This window comes from Rhinolophus sinicus, linkage group LG04 (assembly GCF_036562045.2).
Source record: "Rhinolophus sinicus isolate RSC01 linkage group LG04, ASM3656204v1, whole genome shotgun sequence".
NCBI classification, from domain to species: domain Eukaryota; kingdom Metazoa; phylum Chordata; class Mammalia; order Chiroptera; family Rhinolophidae; genus Rhinolophus; species Rhinolophus sinicus.
Genome location: NC_133754.1, coordinates 14,500,486 through 14,514,113, shown reverse-complemented (window position 1 = coordinate 14,514,113; position 13,628 = coordinate 14,500,486). Strand labels below are relative to the sequence as shown.

Below are 13,628 nucleotides of genomic sequence, written 5' to 3'. Positions count from 1 at the left end.
CTGGAGAGAAGACACTGTCTCTGTCTCCTAAGGTTCCTGGCTTTGCAGACGTCCTTGGAAAGATCATCCAGAAGAAAGGTCGTCAGCGCCTCTACTTAGAATACATGCAGAAGTGTAAGAAACCGCTGAAATTGTCAGGGAGCAGACCACTAAGCCCCCTCATGTCACCTTCCTGACTTTGTCTTCAGTCTGATACTCCTGGTGGTGTTCCCATATATTCATTGTACCTTGATATACACTGAATGAAGTGAAACCTCCATTAATTTTGGTTCCTGCGATACTATGGAGTATTTTCCCTACATTACTTACTGACTAAAGGGAAAACATGTTTTGCAAAGGTTCTTTATCAGAGAGGAGGAGAACTTGTTGTCAGAGAGCAAACATGAAAAAGAGAAGAGATGCAGAAGTTTGTCTCAGAGGGGCAAAATTATTGTTCTCTTGTCTTGATGCTTTGTAAACCTGTAACATCTTTAGTCTCTGAATTTGCTCACTTAAATTATACTTAAATCCTTTTATTGAATTGCCTCCAGGTTTCCCAAAATTTGACTTAAATACTTTAAATTTCACTTTAAATACTGATAACTAGTTGGGTTTATGTTGTGCTTCTGTGGACCACTTATTTTTACTATTATCCAGTAAAAGTAATTCAAGTCTCATAATTTTTTTTTATCCACTATTTTAAAATACATAGCTATTATTCTCTTTATTTTTTTAATTGTAGTAACATATACATAATGTAAAAATTACTATTTTAACCATTTTTAAGTGTATGGTTCAGTGATCTTAAGTACTGATAATGTTGATCATACAATGGGCTGATAATATCTTTCTAGGATTCGGTGGATGAGTGGTTGGTATGTCCTTCCAGGATTCCTGTGGTAGATATTTCTCTACCGCAGAATATATTTAAAAAAAAAAAAAAAAAAAAAAAAGCCAGAAATATAATCCAAGCCTTTGGTGTCTCTCAAATTGTTCCTAGAGGAAAAATTATGTTCCAAACACATTCAGGTATCTGACACGCACATGGTCGTAACAAGTATCTCATGGTTACAAATTAAATTGCAGAGGGTGGTCACATTTAGAGAACAATAAGAAAAAAGGAAAGTATTCTGTTCATTTATAATAGAATGAATCAGACAATTTGAAAATGATACTCTTGCAGAAACTTGCTTTGTGGAACAGTGTGTGTTAATCTGGGTCCTTTGAGAGCAAGACCTTTGATGTGCACGAAATAGGGGAAATGCAGGAAATGCCTATGAGGGAACCTGGAGAGGCAGTTGGGGAGAGGCTGGGAGATGTCAGACTCAATGCAGCTCTGCCCCTGATGAAGGGGAGAGGGAAGGAAGGAAGGACGGTTGGGTGGAAGTATCTGAGGCTGCCATGTTCTAGGAGAACTTGAAAAAGGGAGTAGGGGAATCCTGGAGCTGAAGTCCTGCGTGTCCCGGGGTCAGGCATGTTTTAATATTCTTGCTGTGTTCAGCGACTGGCTGGGAGCAGTCTGTGGGAAGTGTGTCTTCAGCTCTAATATTGTGATGGATTTCAGAGGGAGGCAGCGCAGGCTGTTAGTCATCTATAGTCCTTGTGGTCAAAGATTGAGAGTTGCATCCCCGTGGCTGCCACAAAGACAATGAAAACTTTGCTTAAAAACAAACAACAACAACAACAAAAAAAGCTCTTCAATCTCGAGTTCAACTACAGACTAGATGTTTGAAAATTTGATTTGGTCTCATTTTTCCATGACTCAGAAAGTAGGAAAAGAACCAATCTTTTTTAATTGAAAATTTTGGAATTTCCCCCCATGATATAAGTAGTTTAGGTTCATTAAAGTATTAAAAACAGAATATGAAAAAATCACCCTTCGTTGAGTTATTGGATATTGGACATTGAAATTTGTCATTGGGCAATAATCAGACAAACATGACATTAGTTAGTTGTATTGAAACAAACCAGAGGTTAAAATGCCTTGTGATTTAGCCAAGTTTATTTGCTCCCATATGTTTTTGTTTCCCTCAGGCCTTAAATGTTCAAAATGCATCCGAGTTTAATTTTGCCTGAGGCTAAATCAAGGCCTTATAATGAATAGTCATATTTTGATTTACTATTTCTTTCTGTTTTAAATATCCTCCCCCCCCATAAAAAACTATTGTTAACTGAAGTTATTTTCAATTTCAAATAAATTCTCAAATTTAATGACAGACTAAATGAGGAATACAAAGTATCATTTTTAGGGCCATTGTTGGGGCATTCCAGAATGATGCAGAGATCAGTTTCTTTTAGTTCCTCTCTGTTTTGACGACTACTTTTATTGAGGTTTAATCCCATTAATCAATAGGATTAATATATCAGTATGAATCAAACACCAAACATGTTAAATTGGACTGGTAAATAATATGCCATGAAGCTAATAGACATTAAAAGAACAATACTTTAGTAAAATATACTTTAATAGGAACGCATTGTAATATTGAGCACACCTACTAGTATCAACTAGTAGTTAACATTTTTGTCTAGAGTTTCCTGCCAATTTTCTGAATCTACATAATTCATTTCTTCACTTATGTGACAACAGACCCCCAGAAAGATAAACTTAACTCATGCCTCAAAGTTAAATGCCAGGTTTCATAGATAGCCAGTTAGTTAATTATGCAATGACTGCTGCACACTTGATTATGCTAGATATTAGAACTATGAAGATGAATGAAATACACTCCTGCCCTTAAGAAGCTTATACTCAGGAATTAAAAGCTAGCTAATGTTTCATGTGAAAACTGTAATACTGACAGTTTCAACAAAATTCATGGGAGGATATAGAAGAAATTAATCATGTCTCAGGGGGAGTGTTTGAATAAATATTTAAAAATTCAAGTTTGTTTTTCAGGGTTCCTGTTCATGTAAGTTATAGCCCTTGAATCCTGTGATTTATTTTTCTGAATCTGTATGGGATATATGCAGTCACCCCAAGTTATGGCTTGCTCTCTTACTGTATCTGTCATTTACAGAACATTTAATTGGAAATATAAATAAAATTGTAGAACTTCATCTGCTGATGTAACTTACTATTTCTGTGTTTGTCTATGTTATGTAGTCTGTTTAGTTTTTGTTCTGAACTAATGTATGTGAATTTCAAATTCTTTGGACTTCCTTTATTTGTACTGGAGGCAAAATATTTCTCTGGAAGCATCATTTACTCATTTTAACTTGATAAATGTGAAATTTGTGCGAAGAGAGACACATGATTTCTGCTCTGCGGAAGGGAAGATGAACAGCAGTCTAAGCGGTTATCTTTCAGACCCAGATAATGAGTATTCACAGATTCTGATAGAATTTTTCTTTTTCTTTATTGTTGCTTGTTTCCAATCTGGATTTAGCTTCTGCAGCGGATATGCCTTTAATGTATTAGAGCCATCATTTTCCTTGTAAGAACATCTACTGAGGGTGGACATGTTGACTAAAGAGTGAACTTCCGAAAAAATACTTGCTGTGCTGTTTGTTAGCTGCTATCTCAGTGCCTTCAGCACAGTCTGGACAAAGCCTCTGTGTGGACAGCCCGTGGACAGATTGGACAGGCCTTGTGCCTGGGACTCAGGCATCACACCTGTTAGTGTATCTTGAATTCTGTACTTAAAGTTGATTGACCAAAAATGTTCAGAAACCAAAGGTTAACAATGCATATTATTATTTTTTTATATTTACATCGAGCAGAGTGATAGCACTTAATCATGTACTAGAGGAAATTTAGGTGGCACTCCTTCACATATGAAGACTCCTCACTGTATTTCCAAGGGCAGAAAGCTACTTTGCGGAGTAAATGAAGCAGATTCTGGCATGTTCCTCTGTCTTGCTGTTAACCTCTCTACTTCTAACCATTCTCCTTTGATCATGGCCTTGTTCTTAAGATTGCCCTTGACCAGCTGTATTCCTCATCTTGGATATCAGAATTCTGTGTGCAGTTGGTCTCCTTTATTGTCCCTTGTTATGTATCTTTATCTTCTAGTTTACGGCACTGCTGATATTGGTCCCTCTGTTTGTAACGACCGTTTCGGCTGCTCATTTTCCTGGTCTTTGTGGGCTCTGCTGGTCTCAGTCCTTCTAGTGCTTCGTCAGTCTGCTGCCGCCTTGGAGGAAATCCCCAACCATACTAAAGCCCAGATGGACACACACATCCTTCCAGTTAGAAGTTACGTTAAAAACACCTTTTCTCATGTAAGGTTTCTTTTTGATAATTAGGAAAAGAGTAGCAAAATGAGCTTGACAGAATTTGCTTTTCAAATTATTAGAAAGGAGTCCATGATCTAACACTTCACGATAAGTGTCTTATGTAGACTTGCTTAAACAAAAGGTTAATAGGCAGTATTTCTAAAGTATAAAGATGCGTTTGGAGCAACAAGAATATTTAGAGCCAATCTTAAGTACATGCCTTTGGTTACTGGTTGTATGTTGTACATGTGTGAAGGCAAGTGTTCATCCGTGTGGGAGAGCAACCGTCTCCCTTTGTAGGAACTCTTCTTGTCAAGTCACCAAATTGCCAAATGCAGTGGTACCTGATTAGTCATCGTATTTGAGCTATTAGAGCATCTGACCCAGTGGATCACTGTCCCTCTTGAGACACTTCCTCCCACACTTCCAGGAAAAGCTCCTTGTTTTCCTTGTACCTCACTGATGGCTTTCCTGTATTTCTTCAACCCTCAAATCAAAACCTACAATTGAAACACACCTCGTATCAGTTCTTCTACATCCTTTTCCTCTCTCTCTACTGCCCCCTAGGTGATTCCATGCACCATCCTGGTGTCCACATGCTGTTGCTGTGGTAACCTCTTCCTTGAGCCGCAGTCTCCAATATCCAATTTCTCTCTCCACTCTTTCCGATGACGATCGCTAATGACTCCCTCCAATTTAACACCTCCCAAAATGAACTCCTGATCTTTATTCCCAAGACTGTTTCTCCCACAGTCTTTTCCATCTTAATAAATGACAGTTTCATCCTTTGATTTGCCTGGGCTCAAAACCGTGGAGTCAGATCTTGATTCCTCTCTGTCACAGTAATTTCTGTCTTTTTTTTTTTTTTTTAATAGCTATGTTCCTAGCACCAAGAACAGTTTCTGGTACCTGGCGGGCACCAATAATAAGTAGGCTTTGCAGGAATGAAATGCATGAGCTAATAAAGCAGAGAAGGTGAACTGCAGTTATCTTAGGATGCTCCCTGGAGAGCAGAAGCTCCTTGCTTTGTGACTCGCCTCAGTTCCAGAGCTGCCATTGAAGCAATTATTAGCTTGGCATAATGTAAGTTAATGGGGATCATATGCTACGTTTTTGGAACATCAAGCAGACCACGGTGATTAATTCTTCGTGATGAACATCTCACTCATATTTCCTTGAGTTTCTGTTACTATCCCCGGCTGACACTGGGCAGGTACTCGGCAACTAATTTTTGTTAATGAATGAATGATTCCTAATGTACAATTCAATCTTAGAATTGTAAAAATGGGACTTATTTTATTCTCCTGTCAAACATGTTTCTCTCCTTGAGTGTTATATCTCTGTGAATGGTGCCACCTCATCTCCAGTTGAACAACCAAGGTGATAGGGCTCTCGTAAATTCTCTCTTTCTACTTCAACCCCTTGTCAGTCCAGCCATTATACTCAATCACTTTTTCCTCTTTATATTTCACATGTTGTTCAAACCCTCCTTATTGTGCATCAAAGTGACTTCTACAGTAGCTTCTTAACTGGAAACTATTGCCTCTATTATTGCCTCTTCTTTGCATAAAATCTTTTATGATTTCCCCTGTTTTTGGTTGAATCTGAAGTTTCTGACTTAGCACACGGCTGCGTCTTATCTGTGCGGTCTTGTCCGACCGCGTCTGCATTGATTGACTTCTTTCCTATCCTCCCCCTGCCCACCCCAGGAAGTAGTCAGGACATCTGAATTCCTTGTTATTCAACAAAAGAGCCCACATCTTGGAACAGGTTTATTCCTCTGCTTATAACAGCTTGGGCCTCCTCTTCATTAGGCTGCCTTCCTGTTACTCCTTAGGAGTCTGTACCTTTACTATGCTGTCCTTGTTTTTATTTATTGTCTCCATATTCCTTTTATATGCCACACATATCTCTTGTATGTAGTACATAGTATATTTTTAATCACTGTATCTATTTGCCTTCAGTGTCTCTAGAAATTGATTTATATGGCTTAGATGCCAGATTGGCACCCAGTTTTGTTGGTAATGCTATATGAGTGTGAAATTATCTGATACAGCAGGTCCGTACATCTCAATATACTCGTATGCGTTATAAACATGGAAGGAACTCTTTGGTCTTTACAAACTTGATTATAGAATTTTTATCTGTAAGGGAACAATACATTTTGCTGTATACTTGTATATATTCATAGACATGTGTTTACATGATTAATATAAATATATTAATGTGAAATAATCAAAGAATGGTTATAGGTCATGATAATGGCAAATTTCATTAGAATTCGGAAGGATATTTTATAGAACTAAATTCATTATTTCACCTTAATTCCTAGTTTTCCTTTTATGGAGAAATACCTTTTAGAATGTTTCCCGGAAATACTTTAGATTATCCTTTCCCTTCTTTCTCCTCAATTTCATGCTATTATTTTTCTTCACAATCTACTTTCCATTTAGGTGATATTTGCTGCAAATTTTTGTTACTTTTGCTGCTTTTTTTTGTCTATAATTTGCATCTTTTCCAGAAACCTGGTGACTAAGACTGATTTAATTTCTCTGAATGTACAGAAACATTATTTATACACTCTTTGAGATCTTTTAAAATTACATAGTATTTCTGAAAAACACATTTGTGGGTACTGGGTAATGACTGCCAAGAAAGTGGAAAGAAAGCATTTTAAACTTGACTTTTTGATGTGAACTGGTTACAGCTCAGTGAATGTGTACTGGAAAGATTGACTCTATTTTAAGATTTTCTTTCTTTCTTTCTTTTTTTTCTTCTTTTAAATGTGTTTTCCTTTCCCCTCTCTTCTAGCACATTTCCCACCACCACTTTAAACATTCTTACGTTTTGACAGTAGAGGCATGCTGGTCAGATTTTAGCATTTAAATATAAAATACAACAATTATGATATATTTCAGCCAGCAGGGACTGAGACCCCTATTGGTGTCTTAATCCAAAAATGGCGTTTAAAATTCCTATAAACTTTGCCTTAAGGGATGCAGAAAGGACAATTTAGGGAACAGCATGAAGTTAAACATTGATCAGTAGGCCAGTCATTCTTGCTAGATTTCAGTAGAATGTAGACTTAGAAAAATAACATCATCAACAGCAGCAAAGCATAGTTTTGCTTCTCTAGAGACAATCTCTCTTGCTTCCATTATATGGATTTGAGATGATGAATGATATATTTCAGGCAGGGATAATAAAATGGAGAGGTTGAAAACTGGATTGTGAAACTTGAACTGGAAAAACAGTGCATTGCATGTTTCTCCACTTCTTTTCTCCCACAAGAACCTTTAAATATTTGAAAAAACAAAACAAAACAAAAAAAACCCCCAATGAAACTATACTTCTTATATAATTTATAATTAAAATATTGTACATAAAAGTGATTGTTTTCATAGACTGTTCTGTGAAGGAAGATATTTGATAACTGTTTGAACAAAACCTTGATGTTTCAGTTCTATTTACCTTTTTTTAATGTTGGAATCCAAGTCTGACTCTGGCTGTGTAATCTATTGTAGGTAGCATGTATGCAGCTCATCAATGCCCTGGTTACATCTCCTGATGATTTGGACTTCAGGCTTCACATCAGAAATGAATTTATGCGTTGTGGATTGAAAGAGATATTGCCAGTAAGTGCCCTGCAGTCTCCTTGTTAATATTTAAATTAGGAGTCCTCAAGTAGGGGGAAATTTAGATAAATTACCTTCAAGAATAATTTGTGGAAAAAAGGCTTGAATATGAAAATCTATTTTTGAAATATAGATGATAAGATTTTTGAGTATTTAAGTGTTTGAAGGCTATAAATCAAGTGGAGTGGTTGGTTTCTTGTTTATATGTTTTTCATTAATTTTTTTGCGTTCTGAAAAAAGTTCATTATAATTTCTGTTTGATATCCACAGAATTTAAAATGCATTAAGAATGATGGCCTGGATATCCAACTTAAAGTTTTTGATGAGCATAAGGAAGAAGACGTGACTGAGTTCTTCCATCGCTTTGAAGATATTAGAGCTGAATTTGAATATCCTTTTGTTCTGAAGTCTAGGCAAATATGTAAAATTACTGCTAGACCTCCACAAACCAACCCCATCCCATGAAATATTTGATTTGTGAAATCTTTTCCGTATAAACAATATAAAATCAAACCTTTATGAATCAGAGGGATGGATGTTTATGTAAACCTTTCTTATTTTATTAGTTTAGTGCGTGATTTTGTGTGTACACACATGTGTAAATGGATGTTACAATCTACAAATGGATTCTGTTAGACAGGTCTCTTATGTGTATGTGCACAGTCTGTTATTTTTTCTTTTTATGTGTGTCAGCAACTCCCCGCCAATGCTTTCAGCTGGAGGAGCTGGAGGAGCCCTTAGCCTGCTGGTAAGCTCCTGCCCTACACCTTGGCTACACACTCCTGTGGGCCTTTGTTAACTCTGCGGGTCCGTGGGTGCCTGCTTTTCCAAAGCTCCATCAGCTTCCTGTCCTCCCCCAGGGATTCTCCATGGCGGTTAATGTCTGCTCCCATCTCCCTTGGTGAGGTTACCCCCAGGACCCAGTACAGTAATCCCAGCCAGCTGCCCACTACCCTTGCTACCAGCAGCAATGTGGCTCTAGCGAGGGAGGTTGAAGTTAATTGTAAAGGATAAGCCAGAAAGTGTCAGGTAAAGTTGTCATTTGCACACAATTTTTCCTCTACTCTCAAACCTAACTAGCTGTGTTTTATCATATGTTGAGTATGCATGATGCCTATTTTAGGGTAAGGCACACAATAATGTTTGGATAGCTTACAGAGCAGAGTGGATGTCATATTGTTTCAGTTGTTCGGTGTAGAAGCTAAAGAAACCCACATATTCCTTAATCAATTTACTGAAGCATATGATGTTTACAACATGGTGTGGAGCACAGTTAAGGAAACTAGAGCAGAGAGATATTTTATTTCTATTCTTCAGCATCTTTTACTGATTCGTAATGATTATTTTATAAGGTAAGAGGATGCATATTCTAATGTTTTCTTCCACTGATAAAGTTCTGTTAACTGTGAAATTTACCTGATGTTTGATTTGGGGAAGCAAATGATTTTTAAGATTTTTACTTTTATCATAATATCGATTCATAGAATGTGGTATTTCCTCTGGGCATATATTTAGATAGATAATCGTGAAATGATACTCCTATCACTTTTTAAGCACCAGTGGATTCCTGGTTACAACTTTTCATCTGAGTAAAAATGCAAACTAGCAATAAATTACTAGTTTATCATGTGATGGATAATATTTTCTGGTTAGTCCGGAGGCAGTAGGAATGATATTGATACATTTCTCATTGTAACTTACATGAAGAGCACTGAAACATTGCTTTTATTAAACACCTTGATAATGTAGGTGTGTTTAATATTGCTAATGTATTAGAAAAGCTAGACAAATGGCTTTTCAAGTTTGATTATAACCTTGCCTTCTTGAGCTTAACAAATTGTTTATCCTGTCTGTACCTTATCTATATGTAGTCATCTATGGATATTAGCACCTAACTTGCCTGGGTAGCTATGAAAATGAAATATTCATGGGGTGTACTCCTAGCCAAATGCCTGGCACATGGTAAATGCTCAATAAATGTTCTCACTTTCCTCTTCCTACTTTTATTCCTGTTTTATGAAGGAAGCTGAGACCTTTGAAGATAAACCCATTTTTGTTGCCACCAATTTAGCTTTGCTGAAATTGCATTCTCAAATACTGTGGGTAGTGAGTCTTTTCTTATTCTAATTTCAACTAGGAGGATTTGCTAGGCTTGTCTGATTCAGGCTATGTCCTCTGGGTCATGTCAGGGAGTATAGTTTAGGCATCTTGACGTACCTAACAAGAGAATTGAATGAGTCAAAAAATATTAAAACTTTAGGTTCTTTGGGATGAGTACGGATTATCCATCATATTTCCTCCCTTTGTAGAATTGAGAAACCCAATTGGTGTTCTAAAACTTGAGTTTAGTAGCCTGTTTTGATGCTTAATTTTCTGCTAATATTTTATTAAAAATAAAACAGTTTGAATATTTAACCACTTTATAAATGCTAGATAAAAATACTAATACATTAATTTCATAAGATGTTCTAATATTATAGGTAATGCTAATTTCTCCTCCACATTTACTTAACAGTGAAATTCAGACTTCCATTTACTCTAAAGTCACCCCATCCTGTATGGTTGGTCCTGTCAACCTCTGGTTGTTTGAGATTCCAAGAATGTTAACACTGTTGTTTGCTTTCAAAGATTTGAGTGTATCCCTAGTGTTGCCAGGGGGTCATATTTTACTTATGACCTTAATCCCTTCATCTGTGCTCCAAGAGCACAAGAGGTCAGCACAAGAGGTCCTATCTAAGTTCAATAAAAAACAAAACAAAACAAAACAAAACAAAAAAACCAAGCAGATTAGAAAACACAGCTGTCCCGGGGCATGCTCAGGTGATCAATCCCATAACTTTATTGCGATCAAGAGTCTCAGAGAAATATTAAATTGTATGTAGCATTGCCACCGTGACATCACTGAAGCCTCGAAGTTCAGTTATTTTGGTCACATTTTGAGTGTCACCTTTTTAATGTAATTCAGATCTGTGTCACTTTCTTCCTCAGCACTTTAAGCTTCAGGCCCTCAGTCTTTGTTCCAGACAGTGTTGCTGTGTGAAGGCAGTGTTCTTCCTCCGACTGCTGTAGTCAGACATTCCATCTTTCCCCACCCCCATGTTCCAAAATTCTCTTGATTTACTGTTGTTATTTGTTCCTATAAAGATATGATACTTTTATAACAAGATTCAGTCAGGATTATGGCAATGTACATAATATTTTTGTCATACATTAATTTTTAAAAATTAGTTTTTTATTTACATACAGTAAAATTCACTCTTTCTGGTATACAGTTCTGTGAATCTTGTTGTTTTGGTCTTAATTTCAGTTTTTGGTATCACTATCTTAGATGGACCTGGATTTTACCTTTCAGAAATCTTCGGTTATCTGAACTTTTTTTTGAGTGAACAGTTTAAGCTATTATTGATATGAATAAACATAATTCTTTTACTTTTTTAAATAAATAGATTAGGTATTTGATTGCAGAATGCAAAATATATTCATTTAACAGAATTAGTGGATAGGAAAATTAGAACCTTTGTCACTTTCACATTTGGCACATAAGGAAATTATACTGAAATGGAATTTGTTTGGAGAATGTATATCAAGGTAGCCTCTGCCAACCAAGAAAACTCAAATGCAGAAAGATAATTGGAAGGTGGAATAGAAGATCAAATTTAATTTTGTAACAAATAATTAGTGGCTTACCAAGTGCAGGATGCCATGCTAGTTTATTGTGCATGGGAGATAATTTCTGATATTCTGTAAAAATACTACAGAGAAAGTGAATATGATTGTAAAATATTGTCTAAAAATGGCATTTTATCAGTGAAGTAATGACAATTTATGGTCATCTCTTAATTAAAGTAATTCACATATTCCTCTCACATATTCACTAACTCACCAATATCACTCATAGAAATTATTTTCTCAATTTACATTTCTGGGAATCAGATGTACATTATTCTTTGCTAATATTGTGTTGCTGAAGAGTTTATGCAGAATTTCACCTGTGTTATAAATGAGCTCATAATTGGCAGTTGTGAAGGAGGGAAAACAGTTACTGAAATGATGATTTTTCTTTTAAATGACATAAGATAATTTGGTTAATTTTAAAAAATTGTATTATTAAATCAGCATTAGGATAGCGTTGAATGAGTAAAAAGGAATGGGAGTGCATCATTTAAATCCTCAAATGTGATAGATGTAAATGTGTGTGCAATTTGTGTACTTGAAGTATAAATGTGATTATGGCTAAAGTGTTAGGGAATGGAAGATTTTTTGCCAGAAGTGGAGAAAATTGAGGAAAACATTGATAATACTTTCTTGAGTTGATCTAGATCAGCAATAGTGTCTTGAACATTTTTACTCTGACAATTAGTCAGCAGTAGTCTTTTTGCTAATGTTAAGCTGTAGTGAATTTTATTCAGCATAATGAACGGTTTGTTAAGTGTCAGGTACTTAGCTCAAAGGTCATAGTTTATAAGAGAGGAAAGCCCAGTGGCAGAGAGGCCATCATATACATGTTGAGGATGGTTTAGAGAGCAAAAGTGTGCAAAACATCATTGAGGGACAAAGTAAGTCGTAGGGGTCATGGGTACTGGGAATGGAGGACTGTGCCTCATTAGAAAAGTGCCCACCCTCTCTATCACTTTGGTTTTGTGTATAAAATCTAGATATTTCTTTGACATTTGTTGTTTGAGTTTTAAGGGATGTTCTTTAGCTTATTACATACACAGGTGGACTGAACTGTGGTTATAACATGAACCTTATTTGGGGATTTTAGTTCAACTTTAATTTTCAGACAAAAATGTTATGCTAAAATTTTCTAGCTTTTTTTGTGTAAGAAGTAGTAATTTGATATTGTATATAATTTACAGTATCAGTTTTTAATTTGATTCCATGTATATTCTAAAAACAGTATACTGTATTGTTTGTGGAACCTTCTAGAGAATATTGTAGAAAATATTTTTTTCAGTTTATATTATAAAATGAATTAGTGGTAGCTATTCCACTATGGTATAGTGATTTATTGAGGATTGCTTTTAAGCACATATCGCTTCATCTTAATATTCTCTCATTTATTGTCTACTACCATGTTTCCCTGAAAATAAGACCTAGCTGGACAGTCAGCTCTAATGTGTCTTTTGGAGCAAAAATTAATGTAAGACCTGGTCTTATTTTGCTATAATATAAGACTGGGTATAATATAATATAATATAATATAATATAATATAATATAATATAATGTAATGTAATGTAATGTAAAATAATATAATATAACATAACATAACGTAGTATAATATAATATAATATAACGTAATATAATGCCAGGTATAATATAATATATAATATAATACTGGGTCATATTAATTTTTGCTCCAAAAGACACATGAGAGCTGATGGTCCAGGTAGGTCTTATTTTCGGGGAAACATGGTAATTAAGTCAAGGTTCAGTTTGCTCAAAAATTATTAGAAAATATAATATCTTAAAATCATTAGAAGGAAAGTGATATAATGTTTACTGTCACACCCATATTAAATCTATGTCAACTGTTGAAACTATACAAAGTAAATTATTGAACTTGAAATCAAGCTTGCCAAAATATGTTGTTTTGATGTAAAGTTACACTAATAAACTGAGTGTACAATTATTCTTTTCCTTTGTTTTAGACAGCAGTACTTCAAATTAATTGATGAGTGTGTGTCTCAGATTGTATTACATAGAGATGGGATGGATCCAGACTTCACATATCGAAAAAGATTAGATTTAGATTTAAGTCAATTTGTTGGTAAGTATTTCTCTATTATTTAAAT

The 13,628-nt window shown here is 35.4% G+C and overlaps 1 protein-coding gene across 1 annotated transcript in view; it reads left to right on the top strand.

Annotated features, from left to right (window-relative positions):
* Positions 1–13,628, top strand: part of DIAPH3 (diaphanous related formin 3) — a 438,451-nt gene that overhangs the window by 140,360 nt on the left and 284,463 nt on the right. The window contains exons 10-13 of the mRNA XM_074329349.1: positions 7,722–7,832; positions 8,103–8,221; positions 9,068–9,184; positions 13,485–13,603. Coding sequence (XP_074185450.1) covers positions 7,722–7,832; positions 8,103–8,221; positions 9,068–9,184; positions 13,485–13,603 — 466 coding nt within the window. The remainder of the gene's footprint in view (positions 1–7,721; positions 7,833–8,102; positions 8,222–9,067; positions 9,185–13,484; positions 13,604–13,628) is intronic.